A 24,854-nucleotide genomic window follows, 5' to 3' on the forward strand; every position below is an offset into this window, starting at 1 on the left:
AGTACAGGAGGTAACTCAGGATCAGTAATGTATGTACACAGTGACTGCACCAGCAGAATAGTGAGCGCAGCTCTGGGGTATAATACAGGATGTAACTCAGGATCAGTAATGTAATGTATGTACACAGTGACTGCACCAGTAGAATAGTGAGCGCAGCTCTGGGGTATAATGCAGGATATAACTCAGGATCAGTAATGTAATGTATGTACACAGTGACTGCACCAGCAGAATAGTGAGCGCAGCTCTGGGGTATAATGCAGGATATAACTCAGGATCAGTAATGTAATGTATGCACACAGTGACTGCACCAGCAGAATAGTGAGTGCAGCTCTGGAGTATAATACAGGAGGTAACTCAGGATCAGTAATGTAATGTATGTACACAGTGACTGCACCAGCAGAATAGTGAGTGCAGCTCTGGAGTATAATACAGGAGGTAACTCAGGATCAGTAATGTAATGTATGTACACAGTGACTGCACCAGCAGAATAGTGAGTGCAGCTCTGGAGTATAATACAGGATGTAACTCAGGATCAGTAATGTATGTACACAGTGACTGCACCAGCAGAATAGTGAGTGCAGCTCTGGAGTATAATACAGGAGGTAACTCAGGATCAGTAATGTAATGTATGTACACAGTGACTGCACCAGCAGAATAGTGCGTGCAGCTCTGGAGTATAATACAGGATGTAACTCAGGATCAGTAATGTAATGTATGTACACAGTGACTGCACCAGCAGAATAGTGAGTGCAGCTCTGGAGTATAATACAGGATGTAACTCAGGATCAGTAATGTAATGTATGTACACAGTGACTGCACCAGCAGAATAGTGAGTGCAGCTCTGGAGTACAGGATAAGTAGTGGATGTGCACTGTATATAGAGGCTGTAATGTGGGGTTGGTTTTCGGGTCGTTACTCCCCGTCTCCTTGAGATGTCTGCGGTTTGGCCGATGCTCCTCAGTGACTTATTATTAATGCTCTTCGGGACGGTTAGTCGTGTCCCGGCCTCGGGGTCGCTCATTAGGGCTTTAAACCTTTAATTAACCCATAAGCCCCTGGTTCACCTGTAGGCGGCTCGGGTCAGGCTCGTTTAACCCTGTGCTGTCTCTTGTATCAGCCGTGACCCCGATGTCTTGAGATATCAGAAGGTTTCATTGCTTCGTCATTCGGGAAGCTGCTTTCTCACTCTTCTAGCAGCGTTGGATTAAGTATTTTGTGTCTCCTGTGTAATGATGCACATTGTGCTGAGACTTGTAGTTCTCCCACAGCCCGGGAGAACCTCAGTGGTGCTTGTCTTTAATAATTGATGTTTCTCCTTGCAGAGCTGAAGGCCTCGAGCACCGCACATTTCCTGCACTTCCTGCTGAACACCACGGATTATCGGATTCTGCTGAAGGATGAAGATCACGACCGGATGTACGTGGGCAGCAAAGATTACATCCTGTCCCTGGACCTGCAGGACATCAACCGGGAGCCCCTCATAGTAAGAGCAGGCGGGTGGTGGCGGCCGTGCCATATAGTGACCACACTGCTGAGGGTCCTCTGTATGAATGCCACCGGGGGATACAGCTGCCTGACGCATCCGGCCCACGCTGTACTTACAACTTTGTTAGACCAGTTTGACCATCCATGACTCGGATTCCCAGTACAGCTCGTCTGTGGACACTCGTTCCTGCGAGAGAACGGATGGTGGCTGGTGACGTCTCTCCTGATGTCCCATGACTGCGCTTTAAATTTACTGATCTGGTGCTCGGGACACAGACCTACAACCACCAGTGATGAGCGATGAGCCCCTCTCGCCCGGGTGCAGGCTCCTGTACGCAGTAGATGATCGCACAGAACTGCAGTGTAGGGACTGTCCATAATGCAGGCTCCGGGGTCCTGCACGTGCCTCGCTCCGGGGTCCTGCACGTGCCTCGCTCCGGGGTCCTGCACGTGCCTCGCTCCGGGGTCCTGCACGTGCCTGGCTCCGGGGTCCTGCACGTGCCTGGCTCCGGGGTCCTGCACGTGCCTGGCTCCGGGGTCCTGCACGTGCCTGGCTCCGGGGTCCTGCACGTGCCTGGCTCCGGGGTCCTGCACGTGCCTCGCTTCCGGGGTCCTGCACGTGCCTCGCTCCGGGGTCCTGCACGTGGCTCGCTTCCGGGGTCCTGCACGTGCCGCCCTCCGGGGTCCTGCACGTGCCGCAGGTGCCGACATTGCTAATGTATAGAGAGAGGTGCAGGCACCGTACATTACCTAGGATGTTTAAAAGGAACACAATACACCAACAAAATAAAATAAATTATATAAATATATGTGCAGGTAATTAATAATAAAATACTGATGGTGTATTGTGAGAGGGTAGTGACTAAAATTACCCAGGATGGAGGCGACATACAAAATACTGTGTTTGGATTGAGGGGGGATTTTTATGTTTTGTGTTCTCACAATTTTACCGCAGCCTCGCCATTAATCGGCTTTATTTTCTGCAGATTCACTGGCCGGCAAAGCAGCAGCGAATCGATGAATGTGTCTTATCCGGTAAAGATATCAATGTGAGTACGACAGCAGACGCCAATGAACTGTCAGCTCTTAGGGCAAGTCCAGCCTCCAGCATAGTGAAGGGCTTGTTCAGGGTCAGCCGGCCATCGCCTGCAGGGCACGGGAGGACTTGCTGATCAGTGGGGTGTCCCTTTAATTGATCGCACTGCATGCATTCTCTATGGGCCAGGAAAGCGATCGGCTGCCCACACACCATGCACGGCTCGGCGGCTGAACGTGTGTCCTGCCGCTCCATCATTGCTGGGATAAAGGTCCCCGTTCTACCGATTGGTCAGCGGTCAGACCCCCAATGATCATCAAGTGCTGCCCCCTGTAAAGCTGCTCTCCTCTGGCTGTAAGTCCCGGAGCAGCGCTCGTCCCGGCTGTTATACAGGTGATTATGTCTGCATCCGGCTGTGTAATATCCAGTGAGGAGGACGAGGGCAGGTTGTCGGGATTTTGTGTCATTAACTCTGTGTTCTGTATTTTCCCTCTTTTCCCCTCTGATCTCGTGGATTTCCTTCTCTTCTCCTTTCCCTTCTCTCTATTCCAACCTTTTGTTATTCACAGGGAGAATGCGGTAATTTTATCCGTCTCATCCAACCCTGGAACAGGACGCACTTGTACGCGTGTGGAACAGGAGCGTATAATCCTGTGTGCACGTACATCAACCGTGGACGCAAAGCTCAGGTACTGAGAGCAATGATCTGCAACATGGCGGATAGTGTGCGAGCAGTGATGTGTAGTGATCTGTGTGCGTTGTCTGGGGCGATGCTCTGCAGGCTGCGTTCCCCTTACTGCTCTCCGGACTCTGCCGAGCAGTGCATTACTGGTGCCGGGGTGAACACCAGCAAGTTACTAGCCAGCAGCTATATACGTGAGGCGCTCTGCTCACTGACGCCACCAGTACATGTGCTCCATCAGGCTGTTATTACAGGCAGGGGGTGAACCATATAACCATCCTCATCATCCATGTACACGATGGGGGTAGTAGTGATGGAGGAGTGCAGATAATAATGAGAAGACAACTGGAAATAGAAACGCGTGAAGCCGCTGTGGTCAGAGCGATGTCGGCCCGTCCTCTGGTCACCCAATATGATGGCCCCTTGGTATGGCAGCCCCCCGGGATCAAGTGGTCATTTGTCACATGCAGAAGCCACCGAAGCAAAAATGACCTTTCTTGGGAGTAATAGAGCGGCGCGTTTCAGGGCCCTTCTCCATTGTACTGAGAAAATGAGCCGTGTGCGAAATAGGAAGCGAGCAGGAGACGCGCTCTGCACACACTGTGCGCCGTGTACACTGCACAGAACAGGAACAATGCCAGGAGGTCGCCTGCACGGTGAAAGGGACACAACGGAAATGACCCAAACCAGTCCGGGCTCTGCAGGAGATGATGGGAGTAGAGCACGACGACCTCCCATCATCCGCTCTTCTCATGGATCCTTTGTGAAGAGTCCTGGAAAATGTTTTGGTGGAGTTTTCCTTAATAATCTACGTACAGCTGGTGAATGTGGCGAAGGTCTGGGTTCCTCCTATATCACCTGGTACATTAGGATACAGCTGTATATGGGGGTGTCGGGTGATCGGAGTAATCTAATCGCACATGGTGGGGTTATTGGGGATTTGCTGGTGGCGTCAGTGTGTCAGCGCTGTTCCCCTGGAGGTGAGTGACGGGCATCACTGATTTTGGATGTGATTATTCTGTTCTGTGTCGTCCATGATCCATCACATGTGACTTTATTGTCCGGTGTCCATGTGCTCTAACATTTCATACATGCCACCTGCATGCCAGTAACCGTGTGTGCCGCAGCATAGCCGTGCCTCAGCATAGCCGTGCCACAGCGCAGCCCTGCATGCCTCCTTGTGCCGTCCCGTGTCTGTGTGCTCCACGTCTCCTGTCTGCAGAGATGCATCCAGAACTAACAGTAGGACTAGGGGTGGCCTCCATCTGTGCCCTGTGTGTTCACCATCCGTGTCGTGTCTCGCACCCCGTCCTGGCGGTGTCCCCCGTCCTGCCTTGCACCTGAGCCGCCTTCAGCTCTAACTCTTATTGCCCTGCTCCTCTCTTCAGGCCTCAGATCACACAGCGCCCCCAGGAGGAAGAGGGAGCAGAGCAGCAGATAATCCGCCCAGCCCAGCACCAGCAGAGCACAAGGTGGGGCCAGTCCCAGGGGCCGCAAAGCCCCCTCCCCATCCTGATACTGGGGCCGTGACCTCTGTAGCCCTTCTTACTGTGTGACATAAACCAATTGTATGTTTCCCCTCACAGGTTAGTGTTGTGCAGACAACGGCCCCCCACATAGGAGAAGCGCCTCATTGTGAGACCCCAGATCCCCTGCCGTAATGAGCGGCGCCCACACGAGACATTGCATGGCCGTGTGTGCGGGATCTCTGCTAACATGAGGGGGTGTGAGACCTCCGGGCCCCGGTATCTCCTGCCGTGCCATGACCGTAAAGATCATGGCTCCTCGTACATCATGGCCGCTCTTGTCGCACTCATTGTCCGATGCGTTGTTGCGTAGCGCACATCCCGTGCATCGCTCCAGGTCACGCCGGCGCTTCTCCAAGGGGTCGTGGTCCCGCCATAGTCTGCAGTCCGGGGCCCCTGATGACCAGTGTCAGGGCCCAGTCTGATCAGCACGGAGTAGTTTCTGTAACTTGCTCACCGTTTCTAAGATCTCTGCTTGCTGTCAGGCCCTAGAAGCACCCTAGAGGCTTGAGAACGGTTGTGAACTAGTCCTGAACACAGCTGAGGGTTTGTTACAGTATCTCAGGGCAGGTAAGTACTCTGGGCCTGCAGTCCAGCACCGCACAGAGAAGTCAGAGACGGTTTCCATTCACCAGCAGCAAGCAGAGATATTGTAAATGGTGAGTCCGCCGTGGTGTGGAGGATGCAGCCTTCATCGCTGTGTGTGCTGGAGGAGCTTGTTCACCATCCATCGTCCTCCGCCTCCATAATGTGTCCGCTCCTCCGAGGAGCTTTCTTTGTCTTCGTGGGTCAGACATCCCCTGTACTACAGTCCCGGTACTGATGGTGTCCGCTGCCGATTATCACAGTGTGCCGCCGACTGCGGGGGTCCCGTCCTCACTCACCTCCTGCTTCTTCTCCCCTCACAGGATTATGTCTTCTACCTGGACCCGGACCGCGTGGAGTCGGGGAAAGGAAAATGCGCTTATGACCCCAAACTGGACAGCGTGTCTGCCCTCATCAGTAAGTGAAGCCCCCCGTGTGTGACCCCTCCGGTACACCCCTGAGCTCAGAGATGAATATACAGACTGTATTTGTGAGCAGCTGCTGGATCCAGGGAGGAGGTCCATCTGGGGGGAAATAAGACAAGACTGCCAGATCTCGCTCCCGCTAATCCGTTTACCCCCCCGAGAGGCCGCGCCGTGTGACCCCCTCCCTGCGGCCTCCACCTGAGGGGCTTTCCTTACAGTCTGAGGTCGAGACTTTCTTAATTAATCAGGAGCAGCTGCTGGGCTGGGAGCCAGCGAGATAAGCGTCACACCGCGTGCTCATCTGTGTGCACCGCTGCTCCGGCCCCACAGTCGCTCCACGTCCACATCTGTGTGCACCGCTGCTCCGGCCCACAGTCGTGTGCACCGCTGCTCCGGCCCACAGTCGCTACACGTCCTCATCTGTGTGCACCGCTGCTCCGGCCCCACAGTCGCTCCACGTCCACATCTGTGTGCACCGCTGCTCCGGCCCACAGTCATGTGCACCGCTGCTCCGGCCCACAGTCGCTACACGTCCTCATCTGTGTGCACCGCTGCTCCGGCCGCACAGTCTCTCCACGTCCTCATCTGTGTGCACCGCTGCTCCGGCCCACAGTCGCTCCACGTCCTCATCTGTGTGAACCGCTGCTCCGGCCGCACAGTCGCTCCCCGTCCACATCTGTGTGCACCGCTGCTCCGTCCCACAGTCGCTACACGTCCTCATCTGTGTGCACCGCTGCTCCGGCCGCACAGTCGCTCCCCGTCCACATCTGTGTGCACCGCTGCTCCGTCCCACAGTCGCTACACGTCCTCATCTGTGTGCACCGCTGCTCCGGCCGCACAGTCGCTCCCCGTCCACATCTGTGTGCACCGCTGCTCCGTCCCACAGTCGCTACACGTCCTCATCTGTGTGAACCGCTGCTCCGGCCGCACAGCTGTTCCATGTCCACATCTGTGTGCACCGCTGCTCCGGCCGCACAGTCGCTACACATTCTCATCTGTGTGCACCGCTGCTCCGTCCGCACAGTCGCTACACATTCTCATCTGTGTGCACCGCTGCTCCGGCCGCACAGTCGCTCCTTGTCCACATCTGTGCCCTGCTGCTCCAGCCGCACAGTCGTTCCACATCTGTGTGCGCCGCTGCTCCGGCCACACAGTCACTACACGTCCTCACCTGTGTGCACCGCCGCTCGGGCCGCACAGTCGCTCCACGTGCTCATCTGTGTGCACCGCTGCTCCGGCCCACAGTTGCTCCATGTCCACATCTGTGTGCACCGCTGCTCCGGCCCACAGTTGCTACATGTCCTCATCTGTGTGCACCGCTGCTCCGGCCGCACAGTCGTGTGCACCGCTGCTCCGGCCCACAGTCGCTCCACGTCCACATCTGTGTGCACTACTGCTCCGGCCGCACAGTCGCTCCACGTCCACATCTGTGTGCACTACTGCTCCGGCCGTACAGTCGCTCCACGTCCACATCTGTGTGCACTACTGCTCCGGCCGTACAGTCGCTACACGTCCTCATCTGTGTGCACCGCTGCTCCGGCCGGACAGTCTGCTCGAATGGCGTCACGTGTGTTTTCTCCAAGTTCTATCTTCCCCCTCTTGTCCTGACTTTTACAGATGAGGAGCTCTATTCCGGGGTCTACATAGATTTCATGGGCACCGATGCTGCCATTTTCAGAGCGATGGGCAAACAAGCCGCCATGAGGACGGACCAGTACAATTCCCGCTGGCTGAATGGTAAGACTCCAGTCATACACTGTGCAGCGTGAGCGGATGATGGGTAGATGATCCTTCCTCCTCTGTACGCTTGTATAATGGCCGCTCTCTCTGCAGACCCTGCGTTTGTTCACGTACAGCTGATCCCCGACAGCTTGGAGCGAAATGACGATAAACTTTATTTCTTCTTCCGGGAAAAGTCCACGGATTCTCCCCACAGCCCAACCATATACTCCCGCATCGGAAGGGTCTGCCTGGTAAGAAGCGTCGTTCTCACACCGACTGTGAACCTCGCATGGTCGCCAGCCGCGCTCCACAGTGGACCCCTGAGGCCGAGACTTGTCAGGTGCTGACACCTAGGATCTGTGGTTCACAAATGGCTGGATACATTGTAACAAACCCTGTGCTGTGACCAGAACAGGTTCTCAGCCTCTAGATATAAAATGTTTCCATTCACTGCTAGCAAGCAGAGGAGCTAATGTGCCGACCTCTCGGTGCCATGTGCTTGTCCTAGAACGATGATGGAGGTCACTGCTGCCTGGTGAATAAATGGAGCACGTTCCTGAAAGCGCGGCTCATATGCTCTGTGCCGGGGGCAGACGGGATCGAGACTCATTTTGATGAATTGCGTATGTATCTGGATTGGGGGTCTGCGCTGCAGCCCACCGGGACGCACTGCGGGGTCAGGAAATCATTGGTATATCATGTGTTCTTATAGAGGACGTCTTCATTCAGCAGACGCAGGATAATAAGAACCCCGTCATCTACGCCGTGTTCTCCGCCTCCGGGTAAGTCTCGCCTCTCACCCCTGATGGTGGTGTCGGTCCACATCTACCGCGCTCATCTCTCTCCTTCTTTGTAGCTCCGTGTTTAAGGGTTCGGCCGTGTGCGTCTACTCCATGGCCGACATACGCATGGTGTTCAATGGACCATTTGCTCACAAGGAGGGACCCAACTACCAGTGGATGCCGTATACTGGAAAGATCCCGTATCCCCGTCCTGGAACGGTAAGAGCGCCCCCCTGTGGTGAGTGCGTATATGGGAATATATGGTACACAGATGTATAACTGCCTTCTTGTGCTGGTGCAGTGTCCGGGAGGCACCTTCACGCCGTCCATGAAGTCCACTAAGGATTACCCGGATGAAGTGATAAACTTCATGAGGACGCACCCGGTCATGTACAACGCCGTGTACCCCGTGCACCGCCAGCCCCTGCTCGTCCGCACCAATGTCCACTACAGGTTCACCAGCATCGCTGTGGATCAAGTGGACGCATCTGATGGAAGATACGAGGTTCTCTTCTTGGGCACAGGTAACGAGCCGTCCATTGTGGTGGAGTGCGGAGTCATATGAGCACAGGAATCAGCGGCGACTCCTGATTGTGTCCTGCTGATTGTCCATAACAGAACGAACAACGCGGGCGAGAAGGAGCATCTCACGCACGGCGGCGTCCCATCAATCACTAATGCTCCACTTCATTAAATGTTAACGCTTCCTGCGCAGCACAGAACAGGGAAGCGGTCGTCATTCCACTTCTTGCTCCAGTAATCCTTCCAGTTTTTTTTCCCCAGATCAGGGCACAGTGCAGAAAGTGATTGTCCTTCCAAAAGATGACCTGGAGACAGAGGAGCTGATCCTGGAGGAGGTGGAGGTGTTCAAGGTGGGACTTCAGGGGCTGCAGATACAGATGTAGCAGAGCTGAATCTGTCAGTGAGCTGTATCTCTGTGGGTTCACACTGTATCACAGCCCAAGGGACGTATTTATTAGGAAACACTGATACTGGACACACCGCAATGCTACAGCCATATACTGCGTCTCCTCCTGACTCTGTCTTTTCTCTTAGATCCCGGCACCAATCAAATCCATGAAAATTTCATCAAAACGAGTAAGTGCCTGGTATCGTCAGCCCCCGACCGTCCTCCTAGCACAGACTGTACATAAGAGGTGGCCGGTGTCACATTTCCCATATTCCAGGCCGAGTAGAGACTGTCGGTGTACGAGCGTGACCCATTCGGATCCAGTCCGTACACCACTACTCAGACCATGGCCATTGGACGAGGTGTCGGTCAGGATTTATCAGTCGCCTATTAATATTGATGATGATGATGCTGCCGGCATTGGTTATCCACGTAGGCTGCCCGTGCAGGGGTCACATTTGTCACCCCCCCCCCCGATAATCAGCAGAACCTGTGTCCATCTGTCCACACCACAGGGTTACCCACTTTTCAGGGGGATTCTCTCATTACAGTGGTCCCAGACAGTCACATGATCTGTTGTATCCAGATCAATCTTGAACAATGAAAAAGGTTAGGTTTCAGCTCACCCCCATCAGCAAAGCTATGAAAGTCTACAGGAACATCCGAGCAAGGAAAACACCACCGCCCAACATCCAATATTGAATAAGTAAGAAGAAAATCCCGCTCCGGAATAAAAAATCATCAAATTTATTTCCGCATATTAAAATTCAGAAAAAGCTCCTGTGGACAAAGAGCACCATGTGTGCTCGAAACGCGTTCAGCTAACTTATGGCTTCTTTTCTGGAATAGCTGTGCAGTCATTCCCAAGCAGCTTTTTCTGAATTTTAATATGTGGAAATAAATTTGATGATTTTTTTATTCCGGAGCTGGATTTTCTTCTTATCCAGATCAATAACTCATCATTTCTTATCACAGCAACAGCTCTACGTGTCGTCGATGTCCGGGGTGACGCATCTCGCCCTCCATCGTTGTGACGTGTACGGAGAGGCGTGTGCTGACTGCTGCCTGGCCAGAGACCCTTACTGCGCGTGGGATGGGAAAACGTGTTCGCGCTATTCAGCGTCCTCCAAGCGGTACGCAGAGGGGTGAGGCCCGGGCTTAATTCTAGAGAAACCTTCTCATATACAGCCGGCCCATGTCACAGCCGCATCCATCTAACACCTGTCCCTGCCGTCTCCTCTTCGCTCCATTTCTCTCTGCTATTCTTCACAGGCGAAGCCGGCGACAGGATGTCCGACATGGGAACCCTATGAGGCAATGCCGCGGGTACAACTCCAACGGTAAGAGCCGAACCCGAGCATCCGATCAGCGGATCAATCCAAGTAACTGGAGCGGTAGAAGTTCCTTCCCCTCTTATAGGCATGACTGAAAGTGTGGGGACCCTTGAAATTGTTCCAGAACATGAAGTTCATGAACTATAGCCATTATATCGGTCTTGTTGTGCTCAGGTTTATTTCCTTTGTGTTTATTGGAACAACACAAAGAAACAGAGGAAAAGGGGCAAATTGGACATAATTTCACACAAAACCTCCAAAATGGGCCTGACAAAATTGTTGGCACCTTGCTAAAATTGCGGGTAAACAATTTTGTTTCTAGCACGTGATGCTCAGTCACACTCACCTGTGGCAAGTAACAGGTAGGCAATATGAAAATCACATCTGAAACCAGATAAAAGTGGAAGAAGTTGACTCAATCTTTGCTCTGTGTGTGCCACACTCCGCATGGAGAACAGAAAGGAGAAGAGAACTGTCTGAGGACTTCGAGAACCAAAATTGTTCAAAAATATCAACCATCTGAAGGTTACAAGTCCATCTCCAGAGATCTTCATGTTCCTTTGTCCATGGTGCACAACATATTCAAGAAGTTTACAACCCCCTGGCACTGTAGCTAATCTAGCTGGACTGCAGAGAAGAAAAATTATTATTATTATTATTATTATTTATTGTTATAGTGCCATTTATTCCCTAGCGCTTTACATGTGAAGAGGGGTGTGCATAGTAAAAACAAGTACAATAATCTTAAACAATACAAGTCATAACTGGTACAGGAGGAGAGAGGACCCTGCCCGTGAGGGCTCACAATCTACAAGGGATGGGTGAGGATACAGGAGGAAAGAGGACCCTGCCCGCGAGGGCTCACAATCTACAAGGGATGGGTGAGGATACAGGAGGAGAGAGGACTCTGCCCGCGAGGGATCACAGTCTACAGGGGATGTGTGAGGATACAGGAGGAGAGAGGACTCTGCCCGCGAGGGATCACAGTCTACAGGGGATGTGTGAGGATACAGGAGGAGAGAGGACACTGCCCACGAGGGCTCACAATCTACAAGGGATGGGTGAGGATACAGGAGGAGAGAGGACCCTGCCTACGAGGGCTCACAATCTACAAGGGATGGGTGAGGTTACAGGAGGAGAGAGGACCCTGCCTGCGAGGGATCACAGTCTACAGGGGATGTGTGAGGATACAGGAGGAGAGAGGACACTGCCCACGAGGGCTCACAATCTACAAGGGATGGGTGAGGATACAGGAGGAGAGAGGACCCTGCCCACGAGGGCTCACAATCTACAAGGGATGTGTGAGGATACAGGAGGAGAGAGGACACTGCCCACGAGGGCTCACAATCTACAAGGGATGGGTGAGGATACAGGAGGAGAGAGGACCCTGCCTACGAGGGCTCACAATCTACAAGGGATGGGTGAGGTTACAGGAGGAGAGAGGACCCTGCCTGCGAGGGATCACAGTCTACAGGGGATGTGTGAGGATACAGGAGGAGAGAGGACACTGCCCACGAGGGCTCACAATCTACAAGGGATGGGTGAGGATACAGGAGGAGAGAGGACCCTGCCCACGAGGGCTCACAATCTACAAGGGATGGGTGAGGATACAGGAGGAGAGAGGACACTGCCCACGAGGGCTCACAATCTACAAGGGATGGGTGAGGATACAGGAGGAGAGAGGACCCTGCCCACGAGGGCTCACAATCTACAAGGGATGGGTGAGGTTACAGGAGGAGAGAGGACCCTGCCCGCGAGGGCTTACAATCTACAAGGGATGGGTGAGGATACAGGAGGAGAGAGGACCCTGCCCGCGAGGGCTCACAATCTACAAGTGGTGGGTGAGGATACAGTAGCAGAGAGGACTCTGCCCGTGAGGGCTTACAATCTACAAGGGATGGGTGAGGATACAGGAGGAGAGAGGACCCTGCCCGCGAGGGCTCACAGTCTACAAGGGATGAATGAGAATACAGGAGGAGAGAGGACTCTGCCCGCGAGGGCTCACAATCTACAAGGGATGGGTGAGGATACAGGAGGAGAGAGTACCCTGCCCGCGAGGGCTCAGTCTACAAGGGATGGGTGAGGATACAGGAAGAGAGAGGACCCTGCCCGCGAGGGCTCACAATCTAGAAGGGATGGGTGAGGATACAGTAGGAGAGAGGACCCTGCCCGCGAGGGCTCACAATCTACAAGGGATGGGTGAGGATACAGGAAGAGAGAGGACCCTGCCCGCGAGGGCTCACAATCTAGAAGGGATGAATGAGAATACAGGAGGAGAGAGGACCCTGGCCGCGAGGGCTCACAATCTACAAGGGATGGGTGAGTATACAGGAGGAGAGAGGACCCTGCCCGCGAGGGCTCAGTCTACAAGGGATGGGTGAGGATACAGGAAGAGAGGACCCTGCCCGCGAGGGCTCACAATCTACACGGGATGGGTGAGGATACAGGAGGAGAGAGGACCCTGCCCGCGAGGGCTCACAATCCATAAGGGATGGGTGAGGATACAGTATGCGAGGATAGAGCTGGTCATGCAGCGGTTTGGTCAATCGGTGGTTACTGCAGGTTATAGGCTTGTTGGAAAATGGATGAAAAGTTAAAACACAGCATAGTCCTGATGGTGGATAATCCTGTATCAAGGTCCAAAGAAATCCAAGCTGTCCTGGCTGCTCAGTGTATCAGTCTCAGCGCAAACTATCCGTCCATCTGTGAATGAAATGAAATACTAAGACAGGAGGACCCTACTACTGACACCGAGACTTAAAAAAGTTAGGCTGCAGTTTGCCAATATGTAAGTAAGTATGCCAAGATCATTCCGGAAAAGCATCTTGTGGACAGATGAGACCAAGATTGAGCTTTTTGGTAAAGCACATCATTCTACTGTTTACCGAAAACAGAATGAGACCTACAAAGAAAAGAGCACTGTACCTACAGTCAGTTATGGTGGAGGGTCACCAATGTTTTGTGTTGTTTTGCTGCCTCTGGCACTGGGGGCCCAGACTCTGTGCAAGGCATCATGAAATCTGAAGATTACCAAACGATTTTGGGTGGCAATGTAGTGCCCAGCGTCAGAAAGCTGGGTCTGTGTCCTAGGTCACCGGTGTACCAGCAGGACATTGACCCCCAAATAAACCCCCAGAAATGGATGGAAACAAAGCGCCGGAGCGTTCTGAAGTGGCACCAATGAGTGCGGATCTGAATCCCATAGATCCCCTGTGGAGAGATCTCACAAGGACTGTAGGGACAAGACGAAATATGAGAGCGGGAGCGGATTGTAAGAAAAGTCCAAGATCCTGGCAGAGAGGAGGAAGAAGCTGTGATAGGGAGCGACTGATCGCAGAGGTTTATTCCACAGGACGTGCAGCCAAATATTGGGTGGAGGGTGTCCGCAATTTAGTCCGGACCATTTTTGTGATTTTGTGAGAATTTCTGTTCCAATTTTATTTTTTTTCAGTTTTTTTTGTTTTATTCCAAAACACATAAAGTAAATAAACCTGAGTAACAAACACGGGGAATTGTGATAATGTTCTGGGGGAAGTAATGTATGTACACACTTCATTACCACTTCTAAAAGTGAACCTGGAAATTATAGGCCAGTAAGTCTAACCTCTATTGTTGGTAAAATATTTGAAGGGTTTCTGAGGGATGTTATTCTGGATTATCTCAATGAGAATAACTGTTTAACTCCATATCAGCATGGGTTTATGAGAAATCGCTCCTGTCAAACCAATCTAATCAGTTTTTATGAAGAGGTAAGCTATAGGCTGGACCACGGTGAGTCATTGGACGTGGTATATCTCGATTTTTCCAAAGCGTTTGATACCGTGCCGCACAAGAGGTTGGTACACAAAATGAGAATGCTTGGTCTGGGGGAAAATGTGTGTAAATGGGTTAGTAACTGGCTTAGTGATAGAAAGCAGAGGGTGGTTATAAATGGTATAGTCTCTAACTGGGTCGCTGTGACCAGTGGGGACCGCAGGGGTCAGTATTGGGACCTGTTCTCTTCAACATATTCATTAATGATCTGGTAGAAGGTTTACACAGTAAAATATCGATATTTGCAGATGATACAAAACTATGTAAAGCAGTTAATACAAGAGAAGATAGTATTCTGCTACAGATGGATCTGGATAAGTTGGAAACTTGGGCTGAAAGGTGGCAGATGAGGTTTAACAATGATAAATGTAAGGTTATACACATGGGAAGAGGGAATCAATGTCACCATTACACACTGAACGGGAAACCACTGGGTAAATCTGACAGGGAGAAGGACTTGGGGATCCTAGTTAATGATAAACTTACCTGGAGCAGCCAGTGCCAGGCAGCAGCTGCCAAGGCAAACAGGATCATGGGGTGCATTAAAAGAGGTCTGGATACACATGATGAGAGCATTATACTGCCTCTGTACAAATCCCTAGTTAGACCGCACATGGAGTACTGTGTCCAGTTTTGGGCACCGGTGCTCAGGAAGGATATAATGGAACTAGAGAGAGTACAAAGGAGGGCAACAAAATTAATAAAGGGGATGGGAGAACTACAATACCCAGATAGATTAGCGAAATTAGGATTATTTAGTCTAGAAAAAAGACGACTGAGGGGCGATCTAATAACCATGTATAAGTATATAAGGGGACAATACAAATATCTCGCTGAGGATCTGTTTATACCAAGGAAGGTGACGGGCACAAGGGGGCATTCTTTGCGTCTGGAGGAGAGAAGGTTTTTCCACCAACATAGAAGAGGATTCTTTACTGTTAGGGCAGTGAGAATCTGGAATTGCTTGCCTGAGGAGGTGGTGATGGCGAACTCAGTCGAGGGGTTCAAGAGAGGCCTGGATGTCTTCCTGGAGCAGAACAATATTGTATCATACAATTATTAGGTTCTGTAGAAGGACGTAGATCTGGGGATTTATTATGATGGAATATAGGCTGAACTGGATGGACAAATGTCTTTTTTCGGCCTTACTAACTATGTTACTATGTTACTAATCAAATGAACACAGTAATGACACCCAGACACTATCTATAAAGAATCTTCAATACTTATTCCAAAAGTTATTACAATTCAATCCTATTAATAATTCCAGAGTCACCACATGTGCCCGAGGTATAGTGAGACCACTAAAGAGAACAAGAGACCATGCTCCAAGCATAAACCGGACCGATGGAAAGATGACAGGGAATATTTAAAAATATTTGTTTTATTTAATAGCAATAGAGAAAACCATTAAAATATACAAAAATAAAATCATGTAGAATTTACATCTGCACATATCAAGAGAAATAAAATGTAATATCGAATTACATAAGGCAGGTCACTTTCTGCTATATACTATATACCCCAATAGGCAGAACAAATATCAAAAGAAGGGGGACCATGTATTGCATATGCTATAAAAAGTGATGAAGTTGAAGAAACCATGAAAAACATGTGTATAAAATATCAAAATATATATATATCATACCAAAAATATACAATGAAACGTGCAAAAAGTACTATGTGCAATATTCTCAAAGGCCACTTGCTTCTAAGGCTGCATACTGTGCATAATGGTCATAGGAAAAACTGCTATATGCAGATGCTATCAAAAAGCCACTAATGAAAATAGGGAAAAATGTTCCAGGACCGCCAAATGCTTGATAATGTGCACCCCGACACGCGTTTCGGAATCACAGTTCCTTCGTCAGGACGAAGTGACTGTGACTTCACTAGCAGAATAGTGAGTGCAGCTCTGGAGTATAATGGAGGATGTAACTCAGGATCAGTAATGTATGTACACAGCGACTGCACCATTAGAATAGTGAGTGCAGCTCTGGAGTATAATACAGGATGTAACTCAGGATCAGTAATGTAATGTATGTACACAGTGACTGCACCAGCAGAATAGTGAGTGCAGCTCTGGAGTATAATAAAGGATGTAACTCAGGATCAGTAATGTATGTACACAGTGACTGCACCAGCAGAATAGTGAGTGCAGCTCTGGTGTATAATACAGGATGTAACTCAGGATCAGTAATGTAATATATGTACACAGTGACTGCACCAGCAGAATAGTGAGTGCAGCTCTGGAGTATAATACAGGAGGTAACTCAGGATCAGTAATGTAATGTATGTACACAGTGACTGCACCAGCAGAATAGTGAGTGCAGCTCTGGAGTATAATACAGGAGGTAACTCAGGATCAGTAATGTAATATATGTACACAGTGACTGCACCAGCAGAATAGTGAGTGCAGCTCTGGAGTATAGTGGAGGATGTAACTCAGGATCAGTAATGTAATGTATGTACACAGTGACTGCACCAGCAGAATAGTGAGTGCAGCTCTACCTTATGAACCCATGTTCCTTTTCATACAACATTTAATGTCTTCTGCAGCCAATAAGAACGGGATGGACGCTGCGCAGTACGGGGTGGAGGGAAGTTCTGCCTTCCTGGAGTGCCAGGCTCGCTCCCCTCAGGCCTCTATCAAATGGATTTTACAGAAAGACAACTCTGAGCGCAAGAAAGAGGTAAGAGGGTCCCCAGTGATGATACGAATGACCCTTCCTCAGAAGAAGCTCCCAGTTTTCCATACACGATGATGGTTCCTTTCTGCCATAACCAGTGCGACGATTCCTCACTGTTGGAGTGCAGAGGCCACGTCAGAAGTCTAAGGCCACCGGACTAGAGCCCCCCAAATGCCGCCTCTCCTTAGGCCCAGCGAGACGTCATGTCGGCAGATAGGAGGCGGTCGGGGGCTCTGGTTCTGTGGCCCCGGACCGGGCTCCTGTGAATGCTTTGTTCAGCTCTCCCTGTACGCAGTCCGCTCTGCGGAGATACGGATCCATTGTAGACACCATCTCCTCCACGATTGACAGCTCCGTCTTTATAGAGACGAGCGCAGGGAGGAGGAGAACATGTTGGGGGGTTTCTCCTCCCCACGGTTGCACTGGGCGCCTGTGCTCGGTTTCTACAATCCTTTTCTGCTGACAGCTTCGTGTGATTATTTCTATTCAGTAACAGCAAGCAGAGAGCTTTTCATTGTTCATGACTGCAGTCCTGGACGCCCCCTGAACTATTAATGTAACTGTGCTCTTCTTCCACAGCTGCGCTCAGAAGGACGCTTCTTGAAGACGGAGCAGGGTCTTCTCCTCCGGTCTCTCCAGCTGTCCGACACCGGCGTCTACCACTGCACCGCCACCGAGAACAACTTCAAGCACACAGTAATGCGTGTCCGACTCCAGGTCCTGAGCGCCGAGGCCGTCGCTGCCGCTCTGCTTCACCCCGATGCTCCTGCTCCTCTGTCCTCGCACCCGGCTGGGCCCCCAGGGGCCTACGATGATTTAGTGCAGCTGCTCTCCCAGCCTGAGATGGTACTCATCAACCAATACTGCCAGGGATACTGGCGCCCATCGGGCTCCTCTCACAGCGACACCAAAGACCTCCAAGACCAGAAACGAGCGAGGAATCGACGGAACCACCCGGCTACAGAGGAGCTGCAGACATGAAGGGGACGCGACCTTCTGCAGGACGTTCTTCCAGCCTCCTGACCCCACATGTTGCTTTCCCCACAGACTTGCCCTTATTTTATTTTTACCCAAACCTTTTTTTTCTTAATAAGTAAAAACTCTAAATATATAAATATATAAATATCTATAAATATACGGACGTCGGAGGATTCGCCTTTCATGGTCCCTCAGAATTTATTTATTGGGGCCCGCAGAGACTCCCAGTTTGGAGAGTCGCTTTGTTACTGACAGTTCTTCATTATATGGATTGTGTGGGGCTTCTACAGAGCGCTGCAGCCTTGGTGCACCGCAGGACATTGCACCTTCCATGATTCTGCTTCACCCTACGGCCACTGGACGGCACACGGAGCATTCCTCTTCTGCCCTGCGAGGTCCAGCTGCTCTGCAGATCATTGCTCAGCGAACTGCTCGTGATGTACATATATTTAGCGGCCTTTGCATGGCACAGCCCATCACATGACGTTGGTGGCCACTCTGACTGGTGTCTTCAAGTCTCCCTGATTTGATTTTGGTTCTCGCATAGTCGGATCAGTGACTGCAGTCTCCAGAATCGGCCTTGGTGTGAACAACCTATGGTCGGGGGGCACAGAGTCTCAGCCTCCAGGATCGGCCTTGGTGTGCTCTCGCTGTGGTCGGAGGTCTCGGCTTCAGTTTCAACGTGCTGTGATTGGAGGTTGTTGGGTCTCAGCCACCAGGATCATCCTCTGATGCACTATAATTGTGGGGAGTGGGGTTTTGGGCTCCAGGATCGGCCTTCGTGTTCACGCCCTAGGGTCGGGGGGCGTGGGGTCTTGTCCTCTAGGTTTGGCTTTGGTGCTCTAGGGTTGGCTTTGCGGCGTCTCAGCCTCAATGATCGAGCTTGCTGTGGATGTGCTATGGTCGGGGGTCTCCACCTCCAGGATCCGCTTTGGTGTGAACGACCTAGGGTTGGGGGCTTGGGGTCTCCTCCTCCAGGATCGGCCTTTATGTGAACACCCTAGGGTTGGGGGCTTGGGGTCTCCTCCTCCAGGATCGGCCTTTATGTGAACACCCTACGGTTGGGGACGTGGGGTCTCCTCCTCCAGGATCGGCCTTGGTGTGAATGCCCTAGGGTTGGAGGCGTAGGGTTCTCAGTCTCCAGGATCGGCATTGATGTGAGCGCGCTATGGTTGAGGGCACGGGGTCTCATCTTCCTTAAAGTCTTCCTTTTTGTTACTGTTCGGTAAGATTACCTGGGATCTGTGAACCAAGTGGAGGGGAAAAGGTCCGTGGTGATCTCTATTGTGGTCACATATGTAAACATCACCCTATAGGACTGTGTGCAGAACTGGAGGGTGACGAGGGGCTTCATAGCATTAGATGGACCCCCTTGTCCTGCTGACATCTGTAGATTTGGCCGTCTGTAGCAGAATGAGATGACGGTTTGTGCCCTGATGCCGCCTGCACAGATTCAGGCCGGGGACCCACGAGTCTGAGGGGCTCTTCTGTCGGGAGGTCCAGTATCGGATGGGGCGTCTAATGCTCCTGTGCTGGGCCGTCTGGTGCACCCTGAGCCTCCCGCGCTGTGCTGCGCTCTGGTATCTCGCAGGGGACGGCGAGGGCCTCTGTGGCTGGCGCTGCGTTCCTCGCTGCTGTGCCAGATATTGATTGTCTGTAAATAGATGTAAATGAGACTGTAACTATGAGACGTGCGGTGAATTATCTCCTGTGGACGACACACTACAATAAACACTGGCCTGTTTTATACAACGTGACTGGGGTTGTGATGGGGATGGGTGTTGCCAGAATCCATGGCCGCCCTGGATCCGCCGAAGCATCAATGGCTGGAGAACCGCGAACGTATCCCTCATCCAACGCTGAGGAATGAGCCGCTCCGATAATCTGACTTTCCTTTCTTGGTTTTTTAAGATTATTGTGTTGTCAGTGAATATGAACCTTCATTGTTTACATTCACTGACACTAAAAACTTGTGAAATGTGTCTGTGTAGGCAAACATCTGTGAGCAGAAGCCACAAATCGGCGTGGATCCAGGTGAGGACAGCGCGTAGTCACAACCGACTGTGTCAGGCGTGGGCTCCCACTATGGATGTAAAGTGCTTCCATTTACTGCCGGGAAGCAGACACCAAAATGACCACGAAATCAAAAGCCTATGGAAAAATGTCATTATATGAGTATAATCTGTTTACATGGAACTGTATGAATCTGTATACAGGGAGCTCCCCCTAGTGGTGGCTGCAGACAGGATCTTATCATGTATCTCTGTATACAGGGAGCTCCCCCTAGTGGTGGCTGCAGACAGGATCTTATCATGTATCTCTGTATACAGGGAGCTCCCCCTAGTGGTGGCTGCAGACAGGATCTTATCATGTATCTCTGTATACAGGGAGCTCCCCCTAGTGGCGGCTGCAGACAGGATCTTATCATGTATCTCTGTATACAGGGAGCTCCCCCTAGTGGCGGCTGCAGACAGGATCTTATCATGTATCTCTGTATACAGGGAGCTCCCCCTAGTGGCGGCTGCAGACAGGATCTTATCATGTATCTCTGTATACAGGGAGCTCCCCCTAGTGGTGGCTGCATACAGGATCTTATCATGTATCTCTGTATATAGGGAGCTCCCCCTAGTGGTGACTGCAGACAGAATCTTATCATGTATCTCTGTATACAGGGAGCTCCCCCTAGTGGTGGCTGCAGACAGGATCTTATGTATCTCTGTATACAGGGAGCTCCCCCTAGTGGTGGTTGCAGACTGGATCTTATCATATATCTCTCTATACAGGGAGCTCCTCCTAGTGGTGGCTGCAGGCAGGGTCTTATGTACAGTATCTCTGTATATAGGAAGCTCCCCCTAGTGGTGACTGCAGACAGGATCTTATCATGTATCTCTGTATACAGGGAGCAACCCCTAGTGGTGGCTGCAGAGAGGATCTTATCATGTATCTCTGTATATCGGGAGCTCCCCCTAGTGGTGGCTGCAGACAGGATCTTATCATATATCTCTCTATACAGGGAGCTCCTCCTAGTGGTGGCTGCAGGCAGGGTCTTATGTACAGTATCTCTGTATATAGGAAGCTCCCCCTAGTGGTGACTGCAGACAGGATCTTATCATGTATCTCTGTATACAGGGAGCTCCCCCTAGTGGTGGCTGCAGACAGGATCTTATCATGTATCTCTGTATGCAGGGAGCTCCCCCTAGTGGTGGCTGCAGCCAGGATCTTATCATGTATCTCTGTATACAAGGAGCTCGCCCTAGTGGTGGCTGCAGAGAGGATCTTATCATGTATCTCTGTATATCGGGAGCTCCCCCTAGTGGTGGCTGCAGACAGAATCTTATCATATATCTCTGTATACAGGGAGCTCCCACTAGTGGTGGCTGCAGACAGAATCTTATCATGTATCTCTGTATACAGGGAGCTCCCACTAGTGGCGGCTGCAGACAGGATCTTATCATGTGTCTCTGTATACAGGGAGCTCCCCCTAGTGGTGGCTGCAGACAGAATCTTATCATGTATCTCTGTATACAGGGAGCTCCCCCTAGTGGTGGCTGCAGACAGGATCTCATCATGTATCTCTGCATACAGAGAGCTCCCCCTAGTGGTGACTGCAGACAGGATCTCATCATGTATCTCTGTATACAGGGAGCTCCCCCTAGTGGTGGCTGCAGACAGGATCTCATCATGTATCTCTGTATACAGAGAGCTCCCCCTAGTGGTGACTGCAGACAGGATCTCATCACGTATCTCGGTATACAGGGAGCTCCCCCTAGTGGTGACTGCAGACAGGATCTTATCACGTATCTCTGTAAACAGGGAGCTCCCCCTAGTGGTGGCTGCAGACAGGATCTTATCACGTATCTCTGTATACAGGGAGCTCCCCCTAGTGGTGGCTGCAGACAGGATCTTATCACGTATCTCTGTATACAGGGAGCTCCCCCTAGTGGTGACTGCAGACAGGATCTTATCACGTATCTCTGTATACAGGGAGCTCCCCCTAGTGGTGGCTGCAGACAGGATCTTATCACGTATCTCTGTAAACAGGGAGCTCCCCCTAGTGGTGGCTGCAGACAGGATCTTATCACGTATCTCGGTATACAGGGAGCTCCCCCTAGTGGTGGCTGCAGACAGGATCTTATCACGTATCTCGGTATACAGGGAGCTCCCCCTAGTGGTGGCTGCAGACAGGATCTTATCACGTATCTCTGTATACAGGGAGCTCCCCCTAGTGGTGGCTGCAGACAGGATCTTATCACGTATCTCTGTAAACAGGGAGCTCCCCCTAGTGGTGGCTGCAGACAGGATCTTATCACGTATCTCTGTATACAGGGAGCTCCCCCTAGTGGTGACAGCAGACAGGATCTTATCACGTATCTCTGTATACAGGGAGCTCCCCCTAGTGGTGGCTGCAGACAGGATCTTATCATGTATCTCTGTATACCGGGAGCTCCCCCTAGTGGTGACTGCAGACAGGATCTTATCACGTATCTCTGTATACAGGGAGCTCCCCCTAGTGGTGGCTGCAGACAGGATCTGATCACGTATCTCTGTATACAGGGAGCTCCCCCTAGTGGTGGCTGCAGACAGGATCTTATCACGTATCTCTATATACAGGGGGCTCCCCCTAGTGGTGACTGCAGACAGGATCTTATCACGTATCTCTGTATACAGGGAGCTCCCCCTAGTAATGTCTGCAGACAGGATCTTATCACGTATCTCTGTATACAGGGAGCTCCCCCTAGTGGTGGCTGCAGACGGTATCTTGTCGTGTATCTGTGTATAGTCTTGTACACATATAGTAAATGTTATCTATTAGATTGTATCTATCAGCTCAGTAACATTTCTTTCTCGATATCTCTGAAGCAAATCCGTTTGTCTTGTAGTGATCCCTTTTACACCAGTGATCTGAACGTTCTGCGCTGCTGTCGCCGCCATCATTTGTCTACAATCCTGCACCAGTTGCAGGGAGAGGTTGCCCCAGCCAGGGGCGTCTGTCCTTTGATGTCAGGTCACTGGGCAGAATCCTCACACTTGTGGTTATGAGCAGCTCCTGCCTCACATGGGCCCCATGATTGGTGAATCTGCACCGTGCCTGTGACCCCAGGTTTGCGGATTGTCTTCGGTCTCGCCTCCGCGTCAGGTCCAGGTAGATTCCACATTATGCTGCAGGTCTGTGGCGGATTATTCTGGAGAAAAGGAATTTTACTGTAAGAGGAGTGCTGCTCTGAGGGCACAGTTCTCTGGCTGGCAGTAGGAGATGGTGGGAGTTGTGCTCCCTCAGTCCTGGGTATCATCCTCCCCTTTGAGCTCCAGGTGACAGGACGGATGAAGGTTGGTGTCCTCCAGGGCTGCACTCGGCTGGGACCTCCTCATTAGCCGATGTGATTTGTTTTTTATCTGCTGAAGGATTTTGTGTCAGTCTCATGGGGCTGAGCGGTGACCGGCAGGGAAAGTGCAGGAATCCTGTGGTTAAGGCTCCTCTCACACGACCCCAGCATTGGAAAATGCAGATCTGCTGGCTGCAGCTGGTACATAGCAGATCCATGCGCCATGATGCACTGACCATCGCCCTCCAGGCTCCTAGGTCCCACAGCGCGGTCCTCATCCTGTGTACATGTGTAGGGCAGTGTGCAATCATCATGCTGGGACCATTCAGTTCAGGCTGGGTACCAGTGTCCCGAAGATAACTCTGAGGTGCCAGAACGATTGGGATGGGGCATGAGTGGGGCAGCTCCTCACCTGGAGCAGGGATGGGACATGAGAGGATTGGTGATGGGGCATGAGTGGAGCAGCTCCTCACCTGGAGCAGGGATGTGACATGAGAGGATTGGTGATGGGACATGAGTGGAGCAGCTCCTCACCTGGAGCAGGGATGGGACATGAGTGGAGCAGCTTCTCAGCTGGAGCAGGGATGGGACATGAGAGGATTGGTGATGGGGCATGAGTGGAGGAGCTCCTCACCTGGAACAGGGATGGGGCATGAGTGGAGCAGCTCCTCACCTGGAGCAGGGATGGGACATGAGTGGAGCAGCTCCTCACCTGGAGCAGGGATGGGACATGAGTGGAGCAGCTCCTCACCTGGAGCAGGGATGGGACATGAGTGGATTGGGGATGGGACATGAGTGGAGCAGCTTCTCACCTGGAGCAGGGATGGGACATGAGTGGATTGGGGATGGGACATGAGTGGAGCAGCTTCTCACCTGGAGCAGGGATGGGACATGAGTGGATTGGGGATGGGACATGAGTGGAGCAGCTTCTCACCTGGAGCAGGGATGGGACATGAGAGGATTGGGGATGGGACATGAGTGGAACAGCTCCTCACCTGGAGCAGGGATGGGACATGAGTGGATTGGGGATGGGACATGAGTGGAGCAGCTTCTCACCTGGAGCAGGGATGGGACATGAGTGGATTGGGGATGGGACATGAGTGGAGCAGCTCCTCACCTGGAGCAGGGATGGGACATGAGTGGATTGGAGATGGGACATGAGTGGAGCAGCTTCTCACCTGGAGCAGGGATGGGACATGAGAGGATTGGTGATGGGGCATGAGTGGAGCAGCTCCTCACCTGGAGCAGGGATGGGGCATGAGTGGAGCAGCTCCTCACCTGGAGCAGGGATGGGACATGAGTGGAGCAGCTCCTCACCTGGAGCAGGGATGGGACATGAGTGGAGCAGCTCCTCACCTGGAGCAGGGATGGGACATGAGTGGATTGGGGATGGGACATGAGTGGAGCAGCTTCTCACCTGGAGCAGGGATGGGACATGAGAGGATTGGGGATGGGACATGAGTGGAGCAGCTTCTCACCTGGAGCAGGGATGGGACATGAGTGGAGCAGCTCCTCACCTGGAGCAGGGATGGGACATGAGAGGATTGGGGATGGGACATGAG

At 51.8% G+C, this 24,854-nt stretch overlaps 1 protein-coding gene across 4 annotated transcripts in view; it reads left to right on the plus strand.

Annotated features, from left to right (window-relative positions):
- The window catches only part of SEMA3F (semaphorin 3F), a 77,745-nt gene extending 58,025 nt beyond the window's left edge, over nt 1–19,720 (plus strand). Inside the window, exons 3-19 of one of the 4 annotated variants that reach the window (XM_069736020.1) lie at nt 1,323–1,483; nt 2,472–2,534; nt 3,091–3,210; nt 4,592–4,675; nt 5,638–5,731; nt 7,357–7,476; nt 7,573–7,712; nt 7,970–8,084; nt 8,174–8,243; nt 8,318–8,462; nt 8,545–8,767; nt 9,027–9,115; nt 9,300–9,341; nt 10,129–10,298; nt 10,426–10,493; nt 16,860–16,993; nt 17,570–19,720. In XM_069736020.1, the coding sequence (XP_069592121.1) occupies nt 1,323–1,483; nt 2,472–2,534; nt 3,091–3,210; nt 4,592–4,675; nt 5,638–5,731; nt 7,357–7,476; nt 7,573–7,712; nt 7,970–8,084; nt 8,174–8,243; nt 8,318–8,462; nt 8,545–8,767; nt 9,027–9,115; nt 9,300–9,341; nt 10,129–10,298; nt 10,426–10,493; nt 16,860–16,993; nt 17,570–17,971 (2,240 nt within the window). In that variant the 3' untranslated portion in view covers nt 17,972–19,720. The remainder of the gene's footprint in view (nt 1–1,322; nt 1,484–2,471; nt 2,535–3,090; nt 3,211–4,591; nt 4,676–5,637; nt 5,732–7,356; nt 7,477–7,572; nt 7,713–7,969; nt 8,085–8,173; nt 8,244–8,317; nt 8,463–8,544; nt 8,768–9,026; nt 9,116–9,299; nt 9,342–10,128; nt 10,299–10,425; nt 10,494–16,859; nt 16,994–17,569) is intronic. The other 3 variants (XM_069736021.1, XM_069736022.1, XM_069736023.1) reach the window with 3 other exon arrangements.
- The last annotated feature ends 5,134 nt before the right edge of the window (nt 19,721–24,854 follow it).

Source organism: Ranitomeya imitator, chromosome 8 (assembly GCF_032444005.1).
Source record: "Ranitomeya imitator isolate aRanImi1 chromosome 8, aRanImi1.pri, whole genome shotgun sequence".
In the NCBI taxonomy this organism is placed as follows: domain Eukaryota; kingdom Metazoa; phylum Chordata; class Amphibia; order Anura; family Dendrobatidae; genus Ranitomeya; species Ranitomeya imitator.